At 40.6% G+C, this 19,551-nt stretch overlaps 1 protein-coding gene across 1 annotated transcript; it reads left to right on the plus strand.

Annotated features, from left to right (window-relative positions):
- Nucleotides 1-333: 333 nt before the first annotated feature.
- Nucleotides 334-19,016, plus strand: LOC134216651 (CLIP domain-containing serine protease HP8-like). The gene is made up of 4 exons (XM_062695500.1): nt 334-778; nt 17,857-18,113; nt 18,174-18,370; nt 18,435-19,016. Exons 1-4 carry the CDS (start codon nt 545-547, stop codon nt 18,839-18,841), a joined length of 1,095 nt encoding a protein of 364 aa, XP_062551484.1. The 5' UTR covers nt 334-544; the 3' UTR covers nt 18,842-19,016.
- The last annotated feature ends 535 nt before the right edge of the window (nt 19,017-19,551 follow it).

The raw sequence follows: 19,551 nt of genomic DNA on the forward strand, positions 1-19,551 counted from the left end.
AAAGGTTTGTTTTTGCTATGAAAAAATAACCTTCCAGTATGTACAACTTTTCTGTAGGAAAAAAGCCGCAAGTTAAGGGTGACTGCAAAGATCGTCAATATTTAGCATTGTAAAATGCGACTGTATAACAAATTATTCGAGATAGGGTATTTACTTATTATGAAGATATTCCAGTTTTTCATAAACAAACAGATCCACTGTGTCGATCAAGATTCCTGGAATTTCCTCATAAAATTTCGATACGACAGTGCGTCACCTAATATGATTCTCTGTGTCTTTATTGAAATCGCATGGCGCACACCCCCGACGCTCAGTTAATCTGTGCTTCGCCACACCACCGGTTAGCGAACAAAAAACGTCAGGAACGTTCATTAAAAACCAGTTCCAGAATGGCGTACATCGTCAGTTAGATTTTAAGCACGGATGGGATCAAACGGCGCTTCGCAGATCTGAGCAGCGTGCGAAAGGCATTTTGAACGAGATCGAGACGTTTGTTATCGGATCCAGTGTGTCGTTAGTAGCTCGCGATAGGAAAGTCCGCAGCATGAAGCTGCGAAGATGTTTTTTAATTGCCGGTAGCGTACTCGTCTGCCTTCCTACAACAGTAGTGCTCGGTCAAAAAGTTAAACAGTGCAGTGCGCCGGAGAAATGTATAGCGTTGAAGGAATGTCCCGAGTTCACAAATTACGTGGGTACATCGCATAAAACATGGCCGCAGAACGTACTCAATGGTGTACTATCGCGGTTCTGTGGATCAGAGGACCGAGGATCTGGCAAGGTATGTTCATTGAAGAGAGGCAAATTGAGATAAATACGGGAATAATCATCCTACACACTTAATTTTTTTCGCCGAGATCTCAGCATTTTTTGATTATTTTCCCGAGGTGGGCACCGCCGAGTTTTCAACAAACATGCTTTTTGCCGAGATCTCAGTAAAAGTGACGTTTCAGTTGCCGAGATACAGCAAATATTCTGCTGAGAATCAGTAATAAACGAAATTTTCTGGCGAAGTTCAGTTTTGAAATTTACTGAGCTACAGCGGTGCCCAATTTTGCCGAGCTCGAAATAGAGAAAGTTAGTGTGAGCGGGAGGGAAAGTGTACCAGTTTTGGCCACCTCAGTGCCTGGCCAACCCTAAAAAATGCATATTTTCAAAAAAAAAAATATCGATCAGTTTCAGCATCGAAGAAAGATAAGGGATATATCTCCAGTTGGAACTAATAATACCCTAGAAAATTGCTTTATTTTTGGAGTAATGCTAGAAACTGACCAAATTAGGAACATGGACAAAACTGGCACAGTTACCCTAGATCATGATTGCCGCAATTATAGTTTTTTTTCTGTGTGGTCAAATTATAACCAAGAATCTTTATATACTGGGATTTTTGGCAAAAACATAGATTTTACATGTCTCTAGGGAAATATTGTACGATCAAATGATATCATTTACAACAAACTCTTCGGCATGTTTTCATTCAGATGTACTTTGCGAGTCTTATCCTTTATTTTAATCAGACATCATCGTTTTCGCACTTTGTTTTATGCCCCAAGTAATATTTCAAGTTTTATTCCACTCTGGAAGCGGTTTTCAAGATCAAATTAGAAAAATAAATAATAAAACCCACTATTACATGACTACCTTCTGATGACTACTATAAGAGTGTCACTGTTCCGATTTTATCAACTGAAACTCGCCGACCGTGTTGATAGAAACGGAACATATCTGTATGACCAAGTGGCCCTCTCTAAAAGATATTTTAGTTACCAGATAAAGATTGTCGCTGTCGTCGCTGTCCGGAACATCTTTTGCTGGCGAGGATAGGGGATCTAAATGTCAATGAAGGAAAAATACACGATTTGACAGTTAGATACCACACATGTTTCGGACAGCAGAACAAATGGAACCAGAAGCGACAGTCTGGTAATTAAAATATCTTTTCCCTCTCTCGATAACCACAAATGCAACGTACACACCAGTCAAGCAGTTTGACGAACATTGACTCCGCCCCCAAGAAAACGCTTCGGTTGCTGCTTTGTTTGAACGTGTGTGAAGTTGATCGAACAACCATTTGACAGTTGGCGGCTCGGTTGGAAAAAATTAAAACGGTTTGATTTTAGTTTGAGTTGTCGGGGGTGGAGTCAAGGTTCGCCGAACATGTTTAAGCATTTGTAGTGAAGTTGCACAAACCCCCATATATTTTTTGATGGTTGGTGCTCAAGTTGGCGCATCGGTCGTTCGTGTGTGATATTGTTGGTTGAATAAATTGATTGTTCGTGTCGCTGTTGGTGAAACTTGATGGATGTTTGAATAAACGAGAGGTGGAGTCAAGGTTGGTCAAACTGCTTGACCGTGTGTACGTTCCATAAAGCTTTTTAAGAGTATAGGGAAACCCTTTTAAACTACCCGCAAAAAAAGGCAATTTGGCTGCGGCATTGACAGCTATAATTTTGGAAAAAGAGAAAAAAAAAACTTTGCGAACATATAATAACAAAAAGGATTGTTCACGGAAATCGTGGATATTATTTCTTTCAGGTTTTTTTATGTATACAGGGCCGGATTTAGCCGGAAGGGGCCCCTGGGCCAACAGCTGGGGAGGGCAAAATGTGCAATAAAGGTTGGTTTTGGTACATAGGATTTGTGGGGGGCCACGGCCCCAACGCCCCCGCCTCCCTAAATCTGTCCCTGTGAATAGCCATCAAAATAAGGTTCGCGTTCACGCGTTACGGAAGCAACTCACAACTGTCATTTTTATTTTTTCACGCATGCTACGATGCAGCAAAGCTAAATCAACAAAAATGACAGTTGTACGTTGCCTCCATATCTAGTGGTGTGCCCCCGAAAACGCGAGCACTTTGAAACTTAGATTCCGTCAGGAGTGACCTTAATGCAAAGAACTGAAAATAATTTTATACGAAGTTAAATTGTAAACAAATAATCGATCAGAAGCCTGAATGTGTCCATTTTTGAAAGAATAAAAACCAAAAATAGTCAATTTACACATGTTCCAAAATCTGAAAAAAAAAATACATCACGGTGTCTTTGAAATATTCAGAATGTTGAAACTTTTGTGAGAGCCTATTCCGACTACAAGCAATATCGGGATAAAGCTATAATAAGAAGGCTCTTGAAGTCAAAGTTGACGTGCAACATCTAGAGATCTAAACAGACTATAAGCGTCACCTTTTAGAAAACCTCTTGTTCATGTTCAAACGTATGTAGGAAGCATTTTTGACCAACTACATCCTATTTAAATTATTATTTTGGCGTTCTTCATCATCATCGGATAATAGTAAAAAAGTAGAAAATGGGATTACATGATAACTTTCCCTTGAAACCACAAACGCTCATTATTGATGAAATTTATTCGTTTAACGATAATTCAAACTAAGGGCAAAATTAGCTCAAATACCTCAATCCAAATCCTATTAGGTTTGGCCACGTGGACAGGTTTTGGCCCCCTCCCCAGCGTGGACAACTGTTCATATAATTTTTAAGAAATTTGTATGGACCGTGGACATTCGCCATACCCCCCTCCCCCTAAACTGTCCACGTGGTATATGGACAGTCCCTAGATAGAAGTGGGTTACGCCGGAAGCTAACTAGGCGACTTGATACTTGAGTACGTCATCTCTAACTCACACCAATTGAGTCAACTTATTCTGATGTATGAATAATTAGTCCTACAAAAGGTTTCAAAATTCCGTCATCCGAGCTAGCGATTTTTGGATTTCAAGGTTTTAATTATATTCACGGAATTCAAGTTGAACATGAGTTATGAAAAATATCAATCGAAAAATTTAAGATAAATAAAGGCTCATTTCTATGAACATTGAAGTTGCTTCGCCTCTCCTTTATGGAATATGTCTGTGCCGAAGGACTTGAGAAAATTTTCAAGCCGTATTTGTCGATGACACTTGGTATTCTATTGAGACTTCACTAGGGGAACGTCCACAAATTACGTAACGTTTAGAGGGGGAGGGGGTTGAGTGAAGTATGACGATCCATAAAAAAAATTGAGAAGCGTCATAGGGGTGAGGGGAGGTCGAAAAAGTCCAATTTTTGCGTTACGTAATTAATGGATCTTCCCTAGTCACGAATTCACATTTTAATAATATGCACATGGAAACAAACCCTGTAACAGCAGAATAGAACTTCTATATCGACTACATGACTTTGCCTACTCAGATCTCTCTTTGGAACGTTGCTCGAAAAAATGAGTTAGATTTTTAATACCTCATATTCTGGATATAACTTTTTATGAGTCGTTTTGTACAACAAATCAGTTGAGGATAAATGCGCGTAAAATGAATGAGTTTTTGAAACGCATTCTGCATATATAAACATTGTATTTTGACCACAACTTAGTCTGATTTTTAATAGTAAATAATGAAACAGGATTCGCCGTCCTATACAACTTTTTGGGAGTAAACAAGTTAAGACTAAGTGTCCCAAAAATAAGTGAATTTTTTAAATGCATTTTACAAATAAAAAAATAGTCTCCGGGCCTCTTAAAAAAAGTTTGTATTTTTTGTAAAAAAAAAAGTATATTGGCCAAAACTTCCGAGCCCAGAGTCCGATCAGCCCAATTTTCAATGGGAAACAATCGGACAGGATTCCCCTGAACACAATTTGCTGTCGGTTGATGGATGGTTGATTGAAAAGTTGGCGAGATTTTTTTACGTAAAAAATGTATTTTGACCATAGTTTCTGATTCCGTGCGCTCAGTTCTTGATAGAGAAGGAGAAGACCGCCAGCTGTCATTGAGAGAAAAAGTAGAATCATTAAAATTTCAGATGGTGCGGAATGGGAAATGAAGTATATTTTTGTTATAAAACAAAAATTTAAGATTTCTTTTCAAAAAAAAAATCATGGTTATAGGGGTTAGAATTTTGTAATCACACAAAATAGACATGCTATCTCGACCCCTACATATATTTTTTTTTTTTTCAAATAAGCAGTTAATGCTTTAGATTGTTGAATTTCTAACCCCACAAACTAAAAATTGTTTGGCCAAAAACAAATTATAACGTTCTAGAGGCATTTTATTTCTCATTTTCTATATCATGCCATATCAAATTTCCATGATTTTCTCGAGACTTTTCTAGGTGGCAGTACTGGTAAAAGAATCGTCCCCATAGAAAAGCAATGGGACGAGATTCTCCGACGAAAGCTACTTTTTGCGAGGCAATCGGTTAAGGATAAGTGCCAAAAAAGTGTGCTAGATTTTTTCACACGTACTCTTCCGAAAATGTATTTTGGACATAACCTCTGAGCCCATAATCCGATCTGGTCAGTTTTCAATAGGAAACAATGGAAGGCACAGGAAGGCAACTTTGTTGCAAGCAAATTGGTTAAAGATAAAAGCTTTAAAAATGAACTAGACTTTTTGAGACATTTTGCGCACATACATACACAGACATCACCTCAATTTGTCGAGCCGAGCCGATCGGTATACTATGGGTCTCCGGGCCTCCTTATATAAAGTTTTTTTTAGCGCTTAACATATTATAGCCTGTGCGTATACTTAGTATACGAGAAAGGTAAAAAAGTATTTTAGCCATAGCTTCCTAACCCCATAATCCGATCTGGCCAATTTCAATAGGAAACAATGGGACAGGATTCTGCGTCCGAATGCTATGTTGTGAAGGCAAATTGGATTAAGGGTAGAGGTGCCTTTGAAAAATGAAGCGAGACTTTTTTGCGAACTTTTGCGCACATACACACAAACAGACATCACCTTGTAGTATATAACACTATGGGTCTCGAGGCCTCTCTATAAAAAGTTTGTTTTTGGAGCGAACATATAGCCTTTACGTATACTTTGTATACAAGAAGAGCCAAAACTTCACTTTCAGGGGTCAGTTTCGATAAAAATTATTTTTATCGTCCGAATTTGGTCAAGGATTTGTCCATGAAGAAAACCTTGTGGTCCACTCTCTCAAATCCTCCCGCTTTGGTATTCGCAAGCAAACAGCACTTTTGAGTCGGATAAACAGAATTCAAGAGAGTCCCTTGTAGGCAGTATTGATGAGTATTATATTTCATAGAGCATAAGTGGCCATCAAAGTCAGCTAAGTATTCCTTCCCGAAAACGCGAGCACTTTGAAACTTAGATTCCGTCAGGAGTGACCTTAATGCAAAGAACTGAAAATAATTTTCGAAGTTAAATTGTAAACAAATAATCGATCAGAAGCCTGAATGTTCCATTTTGAAAGAATAAAAACCAAAAATAGTCAATTTACATGTTCCAAAATCTGAAAAAAAAACCACGGCGTCTTTGAATATTCAGAATGTTGAAACTTTTGTGAGAGCCAATTCCGACTACAAGCAATATCGGGATAAAGCTATAATAAGAAGGCTCTTGAAGTCAAAGTTGACGTTCAACATCTAGAGATCTAAACAGACTATAAGCGTCACTTTTTAGAAAACCTCTTGTCCATGTTCAAACGTATGTAGGAAGCATTCTTGAAACTCATCCTATTTAAATTATTATTTTGGCGTTCTTAATCATCATCGGATAATAGTAAAAAGTAGAAAATGGGATTACATGATAACTTTCCTTGAAACCACAAACGCTCATTATTGATGAAATTTATTCGTTTAATGATAATTCAAACTAAGGGCAAAATTAGCTCAAATACCTCAATCCAAATCCTGATGGTTTTTGGCCCCCTCCCCAGCGTGGACAACTGCTCATATAAATTTTAAGAAATTTGTATGGACCGTGGACATTCGCCATACCCCCCTCCCCCTAAACTGTCCACGTGGTATATGGACAGTCCCTAGATAGAAGTGGGTTACGCCGGAAGCTAACTAGGCGACTTGATACTTGAAATTGCGTCATCTCTAACTCACACGTCAGGAACGTTCATTAAAAACCAGTTCCAGAATGGCGTACATCGTCAGTTAGATTTTAAGCACGGTTGGGATCAAACGGCGCTTCGCAGATCTGAGCAGCGTGCGAAAGGCATTTTGAACGAGATCGAGACGTTTGTTATCGGATCCAGTGTGTCGTTAGTAGCTCGCGATAGGAAAGTCCGCAGCATGAAGCTGCGAATGTTTTTGCTAATTGCCGGTAGCGTACTCGTCTGCCTTCCTACAACAGTAGTGCTCGGTCAAAAAGTTAAACAGTGCAGTGCGCCGGAGAAATGTATAGCGTTGAAGGAATGTCCCGAGTTCACAAATTACGTGGGTACATCGCATAAAACATGGCCGCAGAACGTACTCACGGTGTACTATCGCGGTTCTGGTGGATCAGAGGACCGAGGATCTGGCAAGGTATGTTCATTGAAGAGAGGCAAATTGAGATAAATACGGGAATAATCATCCTACAAACTTAATTTTTTTCGCCGAGATCTCAGCATTTTTTGATTATTTTCCCGAGGTGGGCACCGCCGAGTTTCAGCAAACATGCTTTTTGCCGAGATCTCAGTAAAAGTGACGTTTCAGTTGCCGAGATACAGCAAATATTCTGCTGAGAATCAGTAATAAACGAAATTTTCTGGCGAAGTTCAGTTTTGAAATTTACTGAGCTACAGCGGTGCCCAATTTGCCGAGAGCTCGAAATAGAGAAAGTTAGTGTGAGCGGGAGGGAAAGTGTACCAGTTTTGGCCACCTCAGTGCCTGGCCAACCTAAAAATGCATATTTTCAAAAAAAATATCGATCAGTTTCAACAGCGAAGAAAGATAAGGGATATATCTTCAGTTGGGACTAATAATACCCTAGAAAATTGCTTTATTTTTGGAGTAATGCTAGAAACTGACCAAATTAGGAACATGGACAAAACTGGCACAGTTACCCTAGATCATGATTGCCGCAATTATAGTTTTTTTTTCTGCGTGGTCAAATTATAACCAAGAATCTTTATATACTGGGATTTTTGGCAAAAACATAGATTTTACATGTCTCTAGGGAAATATTGTAATGATCAAATGATATCATTTACAATAAAGAGAAACTTGCAACGCTTCGACATGTTTTCATTAAGATGTACTTTGCGAGTCTTATCCTTTATTTTAATCAGACATCATCGCTTTCGCACTTTGTTTTATGCCCCAAGTAACATTTCAAGTTTTATTCCACTCTAGAAGCGGTTTTCAAGATCAAATTAGAAGAATAAATAATAAAACCCACTATTACATGACTACCTTCTGATGACTACTATAAGAGTGTCACTGTCTGATTTTATCAACTGAAACTCGCCGACCGTGTTGATAGAAACGGAACATATCTGTATGACCAAGTGGCCCTCTCTAAAAGATATTTTAGGTACCAGATAAAGATTGTCGCTGTCGTCGCTGTCCGGAACATCTTTTGCTGGCGAGGATAGGGGATCTAAATGTCAATGAAGGAAAAATACACACGATTTGACAGTTAGATACCACACATGTTTCGGACAGCAGAACAAATGGAACCGAAGCGACAGTCTGGTAATTAAAATATCTTTTCCCTCTCTCGATAACCACAAATGCAACGTACACACCAGTCAAGCAGTTTGACGAACATTGACTCCGCCCCCAAGAAAACGCTTCGGTTGCTGCTTTGTTTGAACGTGTGTGAAGTTGTTCGAACAACCATTTGACAGTTGGCGGCTCGGTTGAAAAAAATCAAAACGGTTTGATTTTGGTTTGAGCTGTTGAGAGCGGAGTCAAGGTTCGCCGAACATGTTTGAGCATTTGTAGTGAAGTTGCACAAACCCCTATATATTTTTAGATGGTTGGTGCTCAAGTTGGAACTTCGGTCGTTCGTGTGTGATATTGTTGGTTGGTTGGTTGTTGTTGGAATAAATTGATTGTTCGTGTCGCTGTTGGTGAAGCTTGATGGATGTTTGAATAAACGAGAGGTGGAGTCAAGGTTGGTCAAACTGCTTGACCGTGTGTACGTTCCATAAAGCTATTTAAGAGTATAGGGAAACCCTTTTAAACTACCCGCAAAAAAAGGCAATTTGGCTGCGGCATTGACAGCTATAATTTTGGAAAAAGAGAAAAAAAAAACTTTGCGAACATATAATAACAAAAAGGATTGTTCACGGAAATCGTGGATATTATTTCTTTCAGGTTTTTTTATGTATACAGGGCCGGATTTAGCCGGAAGGGGGCCCCTGGGCCGACAGCTGGGGGAGGGGGCAAAATGTGCAATAAAGGTTGGTTTTGGTACATAGGATTTGTGGGGGGCCACGGCCCCAACGCCCCCGCCTCCCTAAATCTGTCCCTGTGTATAGCCATCAAAATAAGGTTCGCGTTCACGCAGCACATGGAAGTAATCACAACTGTCATTTTTATTTTTTCACGCATGCTACGATGCAGCAAAAGCTAAATCAACAAAATGACAGTTGTACGTTGCCTCCATATCTAGTGGTGTGCCCTGAAAACGCGAGCACTTTGAAACTTAGATTCCGTCAGGAGTGACCTTAATGCAAAGAACTGAAAATAATTTATACGAAGTTAAATTCAGTAAACAAATAATCGATCAGGAAGCCTGAATGTGTCCATTTTTGAAAGAATAAAACCAAAAATAGTCAATTTACACATGTTCCAAAAATCTGAAAAAAAACATCACGGTGTCTTTGAAATATTCAGAATGTTGAAACTTTTGTGGAGAGCCAATTCCGACTACAAGCAATATCGGGATAAAGCTATAATAAGAAGGCTCTGAAGTCAAAGTTGACGTTCAACATCTAGAGATCTAAACAGACTATAAGCGTCACTTTTTAGAAAACCTCTTGTCCATGTTCAAACGTATGTAGGAAGCATTCTTGACCAACTACATCCTATTTAAATTATTATTTTGGCGTTCTTAATCATCATCGGATAATAGTAAAAAGTAGAAAATGGGATTACATGATAACTTTCCCTTGAAACCACAAACGCTCATTATTGATGAAATTTATTCGTTTAATGATAATTCAAACTAAGGGCAAAATTAGCTCAAATACCTCAATCCAAACTTATTAGGTTTGGCCACGTGGACAGGTTTTGGCCCCTCCCCAGCGTGGACAACTGTTCATATAATTTTAAGAAATTTGTATGGGACTGTGGATATTCGCCATACCCTCTCCCCTTAACTGTCCACGTGGTATATGGACAGTCCCTAGATAGAAGTGGGTTACGCCGGAAGCTAACTAGGCGACTTGATACTTGAAATTGCGTCATCTCCTAACTCACACACCAATTGAGTCGCTTATTCTGATGTATGAATAATTAGTCCTACAAAAGGTTTCAAAATTCCGTCATCCGAGCTAGCGATTTTTGGATTTCAAGGTTTTAATTATATTCACGGAATTCAAGTTGAACATGAGTTATGAAAAATATCAATCGAAAAATTTAAGATAAATAAAGGCTCATTTCTATGAACATTAAAGTTGCTCCGCCTCTCCTTTATGGAATATTTCTGTGCCGAAGGAGCGTGACTTTTTTTTACTTGACGTGAAAATTTTCAATCTGTATTTGTCGATGACACTTGATATTCTATTGAGACTTCACTAGGGGAACGTCCACAAATTACGTAACGCTTAGAGGGGGAGGGGGGTTGAGTGAAGTATGACGATCCATAAAAAAAATTGAGAAGCGACATAGTGGTGAGGGGAGGGGTCGAAAAAGTCCAATTTTTGCGTTACGTAATTAATGGATCTTCCCTAGTCACGAATTCACATTTTAATAATATTCATGGAAACAAACCTAACAGCAGAATAGAACTGCTATCGACTACGCGGCTTTGCCTACTCAGATCTCTCTTTGAACGTGCTCGAAAAATGAGTTAGATTTTAATACCTCATATTCTGGATATAACTTTTATGGTCATTTTTGCAATAAATCGGTTAAGGATAAATGCGCGTAAAATGAATGAGTTTTTGAAAAGCATTTTGCATATAAAACATTGTATTTTGACCACAACTTAGTCTGATTTTTAATAGGAAATAATGAACCAGGAATCGACGTCCTATACTACTTTTTGTGAGTAAACAAGTTAAGACTAAGTGTCCCAAAAACAAGTGAATTTTTAAAATGCATTTTACGAATAAAAAAATTTGTCTCCCCTCTTAGAAAAAGTTTGTATTTTTTTGTAAAAAAAAGTATATTGGCCAAAACTTCCGAGCCCAGAGTCAGATCAGCCCAATTTTCAATGGAAAACAATCGGACAGGGTTCTCCGCCTCACACAATTTGTTGTCGGTTGATGGACCGTTGATTGAGTTGGCGAGATTTTTTTACGTAAAAAATGTATTTTGACCATAGCTTCTAATCCCGTAAGCCCAGTTCTTAATAGGGAAGGAGAAGACTGCTAGCTGTAATCGAGAGAAAAAGTAGAATCATTAAAGTTTCACATGGTGCAATATGGGAAATGAAGTATATTTTTGTTATAAAACAAAAAATTAGGATTTTTTTTTCAAAAAAAAATTTGTTTATTGGTGTTAGAATTTTTAAATTACACTAAATAGACATGCTATCTCGATTTTTATATTTTTTTTTTCAAATAAGCAGTTAATGCTTTAGTTTGTTTAATTTCTAATCCCACAAACTAAAAATTGTTTGGCGAAAAACAAATTATAACGTTCTAATTCTCATTTTCTACATGCCATATCAAATTTCCATGATTTTCGAGACTTTTCCAGGTGGCAGTACTGGAAAGAATCGTCCCCATAGAAAAGCAATGGGACGAGATTCTCCGACGAAAGCTACTTTTTGCGAGGCAATCGGTTAAGGATAAGTGCCAAAAAAGTGTGCTAGATTTTTTCACACGTACTCTTCCAAAGAAAATGTATTTTGGACATAAGCTCTGAGCCTATAATCCGATCTGGTCAGTTTTCAATAGGAAACAATGGAAGGCACAGGAAGGCAACTTGTTGCAAGCAAATTAGTTAAAGATAAAAGCTTTAAAAATGAACTAGACTTTTTGAGACATTTTTCGCACATACACACACATACATACACAGACATCACCTCAATTTGTCGAGCCGAGCCGATCGGTATATAACACTATGGGTCTCCGGGCCTCATATAAAGTTTTTTTTTAGCGAACATGTAGCTCAAAGTGTATACTTAGTATACGAGAAAGGTAAAAAGTATTTTGGCCATAGCTTCTAAGTCCATAGTCCGATCCGGTCGATTTTCAATAGGAAACAATGGGACAGGATTCTGCGTCGAATGCTATGTTGTGAGCAAATTGGTTAAGGGTAAGTGCCTGAAAAATGAGCGAGACTTTTTGCGAACTTTTGCGCACATACACACAAACAGACATCACCTTGGTATATAACACTATGGGTCTCTAAGCCTCCTATAAAAAGTTTGTTTTTGGAGCGAACATATAGCCTTTACGTATACTTTGTATACAAGAAAGGCAAAACTTCACTTTCAGGGGTCGGTCTCAATAAAATTATTTTTATCGTCGGAATTGGTCAAGGATTTGTCGCAGAGAAAACCTGTGGTCCACTCTCGTCCTCCCGCTTTGGTATTCGCAGCAAACGGCACAGTCGGATAAACAGAATTCAAGAGAGTTCCTTGTAGGCAGTATTGATGAGTATTATATTTCATAGAGCATAAGTGGCCATCAAGTCAGCTAAGTATTCCTTCTCCCTTCCAAATCATTTCAATCGCTTGGTGGATTTTCTTTTCGATCAGCTGGTGTCTCCCAAATTTCATAAGCTCGGCATGGATTCCGTCCTTCCCAGCGGCCCTACCGTTCTTCGGCTCTTGGACAGAAGAAGTGATATAGCTTCTTCTAGAGTGGATGGCGCCACTGCCATCATCCTCAATCGTGCTTCTGTTCATGCTCTTTCTGTTCGTTCGTCTATATTCAACCATAACTCAAAGTGCTCCAAGCAGCCGCCTTGCTCGATCGGTCAATAGATTTGGGCAGCTGTCATTGATCATTACTGGCGCATATTGTTGACGGTTTTGTAAAACTTCCGTGAATCCATTCTGGCAAAGCTTCCCTCTGCCTCCGATAGCATTTTTTCATCGTACCCTCGTTTCTCAAGCCGGTTGAGTTTTTTTTCAACATCGTACTCCTCTCCAATTCGCACCGGGGACTTATGAACAGGATGGGCTTAGCTGCCACATCTAGACATCGCGGGCATGCGATAAACGCCACATGTCCGAACCTGTGCAGGTATCACCTGAAGCATCCGTGGCCTGTTAAGAACTGGGTCAAGCTAATGTTTGGCTCTTCATTCTTTTTTTTCTCTTTCTTTTTCTCCAACGGCTCTACGTTCCAACTGGAACTTGGCCTGCTTTTCAACTTAGTGTTCGATTAGCATTTCCTCAGTTATTAAGTGAAAGCTTGCCCGCCATTGCATGAGTATGTAGAGTAGAGTGGGGCAAGAGTACGCACTTAGTTTTCAATCGATCATGTGGCCCTTATTAAGCAAGCTTCTGCATATCAAATCAGTGTCGATGATTCATATACTCTTCCTTTATGTTACCCAGTGGAAAAATATTGAAATTATTGAGATTCGTTTTAGTAGAACCCTTATTGCAAGACAGTGAAAACGCACTCTTACCCCACCGGTGGGTAAAAGTGCGCATTGGTGGGGTAAGAGTACGCATTTTTTCAATCATTTGCTTCAAGTATATATTAACAAAAATAAGAGTTCATAACATTTAATTGATGTTTAATGAGCATATATTAGGAATGTTTAAAGATTACGCAACTCTTAAAGGGAAGGGGTCCAAAATGTGCACTTTTATATGAAAAACCATTGTTTTTTATATATACAAAAACTACAGAGGTAAAATATATATCAGGTTTCGCGTGGCGTATTCAAAGGGATTTTCCTTAAAGAAAGTCTACCAATCACGTAACGTAAAATTCTGGCTATTTCATCACCCTCCCTATCTTACACTATTTGTATGAATCCTCTAAAAATTATATGGATCGTCACACAACTCACAACCCCTCCCAGCTAAACATTGCGTAATTTATGAATGTTTCTTTTGATTTAATGAAATTATCATTTAGATGATTTTTTTTTTTACTGTGTTTAGGTGTACAACAGGTCCTAATACAATTTCATTATTTCGCTTCAGTGCTTTGTTCGCTAAGTACTTTCTAACACCGAATTTCTTCAACTTATCCTAAAAACTTGTGATAATTTCGAATTCTGTCCCTTTTTTCTTAGTTGTGGATCTTTACGCTTTGAAAGAAGTCTTATTTCGGCCGGAGATACGGGTTTGACATCATAACTTGAAGATTCATATGCGTACTCTTGCCCCACCGGTTCCTGCGTACTTTTACCCCACAGTCCCAAAAATTATTCAAGTAATGGTTTTGACTTCTTGGAAAACCAACCGGATTGGTGTTCTGTACCATAAAGTACTCTATACAATAGGTTATCGAACTGGTATAATGTTCACCTGATTGAACGTATATATGGTAATGAAATACTAGTTGCGAAAACATAATTATTTTTAGTAAAGTGACCAAAAAATTATCTAACTCCATATCTCCCTTGTTGTTTATTCAAATCGTTCACAATTACATTATGATAATAGTTGGCCAGAATACCTGTCAAACTGATGCAGTGCTGCTAGTTTATCTTTTTATTACTTCAAAAATCGAAAACGTACTCTTACCCCACGCGCACTCTTGCCCCACTCTACTCTATCTTGTGTGTCGAGAATGTTTCCAACCCGAAAACATCCTAGACCGGACCGAGAATCGAACTCGCCATCTCCGGATTGGCAATCCCACGCCTTCGCTCGCATGGCTACTGGAGACCCCCCTGGCACTTCCTGAGGTCTGCTAATCCACACATTCCCGGTTCCCCTGAGAGCGTAGCACTCCTCGTCTCCTTGATAACCAGTTTGATGGGCATTGAATCCACGAGTACGCCTGCCGCCTAGTAATATACGGTGCGGTATACGAAGATGGCTCTCAGGCACATCAGTCATCAGTACTCTCCAGCTTTTGGGCGCTGTAGTTTGCGTTCAACGCCGACACCCTGACCTGGACTTCCGTGTCGCAGTATTGAAACCCCAACGTTTTCCAGCGGCCTGCGCTTGTTGAAGCACACCCTAGAGCTATTCTGAACCATCCTCAACAGTGCTGCTATCGCCGTCAACGGATTGCTGGAAGACGGCTGCGATGCAGCACTGTGGTACCGGCGGAGTGCCAGAAGACGGTTGCGATGCAGCACTGTGGTGTCCCAGTGGAAGGCGATTGCGATGGGCACGAGGTTTCCAGTGGGGTGCCAGAAAACGGAAACGATGGAAACGGATTTGCCGGCGGGGTGCCAGAAGGTCGAACCTCCAATTCTCGATGAAGGTGCTATTCGGTGAGGCCAGTGACGAAGCAATGTCACTACAATCGAGGATAATGACCTCCGCTTGGCGATGGCTGTCGTCACGGACAATTGGGGAGCGTATCCGCTTTGTAAAGGAACTTGCGGGACGTCCAAAATGGCGATCTGTCGAACCCGGACTGGATGCCTCTCGAGATGGTCACTTCTCACCACTGTCCTTCTGCCTGTCGAGATTGTGGATATACTAACATACTTTTAATCACTAACTTTTTATAGTTACTAACAATTTAAACAAAGCCAGCTATACAAAAAAGAACAAAACCATTAATATAACGCTTTCACCACAGATAAACAGACTAATCAGCTTGAACATTTTTCTGAAAAATCCATGGTCCAATTCCTCTACCACAATCTTGCAAGCATGTTACCCGAATCAATGTTTCGTATGACTTTGTCACCAGAAGGAGCTGGAGTGAAATGTCAAGCTCGAAGGATGACGACGATAGCGCATCTTGTTGTGAAACGCACAATCAATCAAATTCAAATGGATCGTTGAAGTTATGACCGGTGCTCATTTCTCTAGTGTTCAGTCTGTTTGGCTGTGCTTCCACTTTAAAGAGGGTTCAACTTTCACCTCTAAAAAAAATCTATCTATCGCGCACTACTTTCACTTTCCACATTCCAGGCACAAAGAGGGCTTGACCTTCTCGTAACAAGCCTTTTAAAGGAATTATAATTCCCGATGGAGCGAAAGGCTACCAAACATCGTTTTTGATTGTTAATCATAAACGTTTTTTGACAGTGACTCCACCTATGAGTGAACGGCATTAACTCTCGACGAAGTATCTTACGCCTTAAGAGCGTCGTTTACACCGCTCAAAAGTCGACCCCTCAAGCCATAAGCATATTGGGAATGGAGTACAGCTCTCACACTCTTCAATCCACGGATACTGTCCCATTGTAGTATTAGTGTGTGTGTATTTTTTCAATTGGCGTAGTGGTTAATACTTGAGGGAAAATGGATGTCGGACTTGTGGCAGGGCCAGCAAACAATAACTGGAACCAAGCAATGGTTACAGCATACCATCGTACGTCATAATCCCCAGCAGCGCACCCAGAATGTATCCCTGCCGTACACCTGCCGTGATGGGGTCGCTGGCCAAGCCTTCCTCTGTCTCGTTGATTGGCACTCGATTCCGGAAGTTGCTTTCCAGAATCTTGTACAGCCCTACTGATACTCCCAGTCGAAGCAACGAGCTCGCGATCACCGCTTGGCAGACACTGTTAACGCATTCCGCACGTCGAGTGTTATTACTGTGCAGTAACGGATGACGCACCGCTTGCATCGGATGGCGACCTCTGCAGTGTTAATAACCTCCGAAAGTGTCATACATACGGCGAGAGCCGGATTAATTTCTCCAGTAGCTTTGCACCGTCAGTAGTCCCTCTACCGTAATCCTCGTCACCTCTTCGTCGTCTGCTCCTACCCACGCCGCTGGCGGCCAATGGGTCGGACCTTGGTGCGACAATAGTACTTCAATTATCACCTTAAGCCTCATAGAACATCGCTCGGGAGGAGCCAGCGCTGCTATTGTTTTGACCATCACTAAACGATAGGTGTCTCCCCATGGGTTCGAGTTGGCGCCCTGGTGTAGTCTGCCGAAGCAGACTTTCTTGCTCTCTTTGATAGCTTTGTTTGGAGCCAGCCTCGCCTCTTTGAATAGCTCGATGGGTCCGCTGAACAAGCCCTTTGTAGTCTTCCTCTAGCCCTGAGGCAGGTTGCTCGAAAGGCTACAATTTGCTCACAAGAGCAGTGTACCTATGGCCTGCAATTCAGCGGTCCCGTCTTCCTCGGTATGGTAGGGTCACACGCTCGAGACAGAACCGCAACCAGTTCCTCACCGCTCAGCCCCATAGCGTCACTGAAGGTCCTATTGTTGAAATGGACAACCTTCCACGCTCGGGTTCTAGGAGTAACTCCATTAAGTACCTTGATTCATGATGGCCGAGTCGAACTCTTCCGCTGTCGTGACCTCGTCCAGAACGGTCACATAACATCGTCGTGTAGAGGCCTCACTTGCACGTCTACACCCTCACCTAAGACTTCCTGGGCCAGCAGTCCATATGAGGTACCTACCTCACGGCTCCCGGTCCTGTTTTTCTCAACTGTCGTTCTTAGGCACTCCGCATCAAACCAGCCTTTATTTTAATTCCCCTTTTGTGTTATCAAGTACCTCTGTGGCTGTCGTATTGACGGCCTCGTGGCCATAATGCTTTCAAGTTTTATCCAGTTGTGAGTCAGGTGGTTTTTGAAAACCTGTGAAAGTTCGAGTTAAAAACCTATTGGGTGTATCCCAAACAAGTCGTACCACAATGACCGTCTAATGCTTAAAGAGCACATACAAAGCGAGCTATCCGACGACTAATCGTGTGTCTATTTACCAAAGAGGAGCGGCTGGAACAGTATTCGTACTGGCATCCAGCGGCTAAATATGACATTTACCATACCATTTGACTAACAAACAATGCTGAAACAAATCAAAATTTATTAGATTTGTGTGGTGTTGGTACACTATAAAATAGCTGAATATTGAACAGCAATGTGTTTCTTCTTTTCAGATCCATAAGGTGTGCTGCCCAGTAGCTGGGAGGTCTGATCCCAACGCTGGAAATCCCAAAAAAGGAGTTGCCCTACTGGACTTGAAGCAATGTGGCAAACAAAGCAAACCACGTATTGCCAACGGCAAGATCGCCGAAATTTTCGATTTCCCTTGGATGGCACTACTTAGGGGCATCGAGGAGAAGTTCCACTGCGGTGGAAGTCTCATTGCGGAACGGTACGTTCTCACGGCAGCTCATTGCAACTTTATCAAAGTGTAAGTGAAACAAAGTGTACTGATGATTACTTTGGAGATCTAACTTTGTTGAATCAATAGATGGTATGTGCGTCTTGGCGAAACGGATCTTTCCAAAAAAGAAGACTGCAAAGTTTATCCGGATGGAGAAAAAGAATGCGCTGATCCTCCTCAGGATATTCCCGTCGAAAGATTTATAAGGCACAAATACAGTGCTAGTCGGAAGAAGAATGACATTGCTCTAGTCAAGTTGGAAAGGCCTGCCCAGTTGAACGATAGTAAGTACAGCAAGCTGAATAATAAAATGTCCCTTTACGACATAACTTTGTTTATTCCACACAGATGTACGCACCATTTGTCTTCCGCTGCCAGAGGTTTCAAGGGATAAACTTCCAAAAAGCATGTCAATCTCTGGATGGGGTTATACCGAAACCAAAAATGACGTATCTGAGCAATTGCGGTATGCTTATATACCGATCGTGGATCTCAACCGATGCAACGACACGTTGAAGCGATTGAAAACGCCCTGGTCGGTGGACAACAGCCAGGTGTGTGCTGGAGCCGGTGACGATAAGGCGGACAACTGCCACGGTGACAGCGGAGGACCACTGCAGTATTTTGGAAAACGTGGATATGTGATATACGGAGTTGTTTCATACGGGGTAGCAACCTGCGGTACGGAAACCGAGCCTGGAGTTTATACCAAAGTATCACATTACTTGAGTTGGATTATTGATAATTTAGTATAGGTGATTATTTAAATCTACAAAGAAGAAACACTTGTCTCTAGAGTATAATATCACACTTTCATTTTTTACGTGTTGAAGATCTTCACTGTGAAACATCAGCAACCAGCTGTTAACGTAGCGTATCTATTCATGGAGGATCTCCGATCACATTTGCACGCAAAGGCGTAGTCTTGCCAAACCAGAGAATAGCAGCAAGCAAGGTGGATCGTTCAGGTGGAAGACAATTTGCGAACCCCCCGTAGACTGCGTGCTTGACGACGTATAGCCATGGGCCGGGCTGAATAGAGACGACTTTTGTATACTGCAAAGGACATTTCGGCCTCAGGGGCAAGCCAGAGTAAACTCGACGAGCGATGTGACGCGACGCGACTCACGTAAAAGAATAATAATTGGCTATTAAAGGTTGCATGAAGAAGAAGAAGTCGAAGGATGATACAATTAGAAAAATATTGCACGGGGAAGTATACGGAATTTTTTAAAACTTTTCAAAAATTGTAGAAGCAATTTAATTAAAACGAAAGCAGTACGGGGTTGACTTTTTTTATACTGTATATCAAGTATGATATCATAAAATAAAATTTGAAATCGAAAATTGCGTTAATTATGCAGTAGAAAGAAATTCCAACCCCGTACTGCTAACTGTTTTAATTAAATTGTTCCTAGAATTTTGAGAAGAGTTTTAAAAAACTTCCCGTATGCTTCCCCGTGCA

This window comes from Armigeres subalbatus, chromosome 2 (assembly GCF_024139115.2).
Source record: "Armigeres subalbatus isolate Guangzhou_Male chromosome 2, GZ_Asu_2, whole genome shotgun sequence".
NCBI lineage: Eukaryota > Metazoa > Arthropoda > Insecta > Diptera > Culicidae > Armigeres > Armigeres subalbatus.

Excerpts from the sequence above, each read along its gene's own strand:
- LOC134216651 (XM_062695500.1), top strand. The coding sequence starts at position 545 with ATGAAGCTGCGAAGATGTTTTTTAATTGCCGGTAGCGTACTCGTCTGC. Across the intron at positions 18,114-18,173 it reads CATTGCAACTTTATCAAAGT|ATGGTATGTGCGTCTTGGCG; the intron begins GTAAGTGAAACA and ends TTGAATCAATAG. Across the intron at positions 18,371-18,434 it reads GCCTGCCCAGTTGAACGATA|ATGTACGCACCATTTGTCTT; the intron begins GTAAGTACAGCA and ends TATTCCACACAG.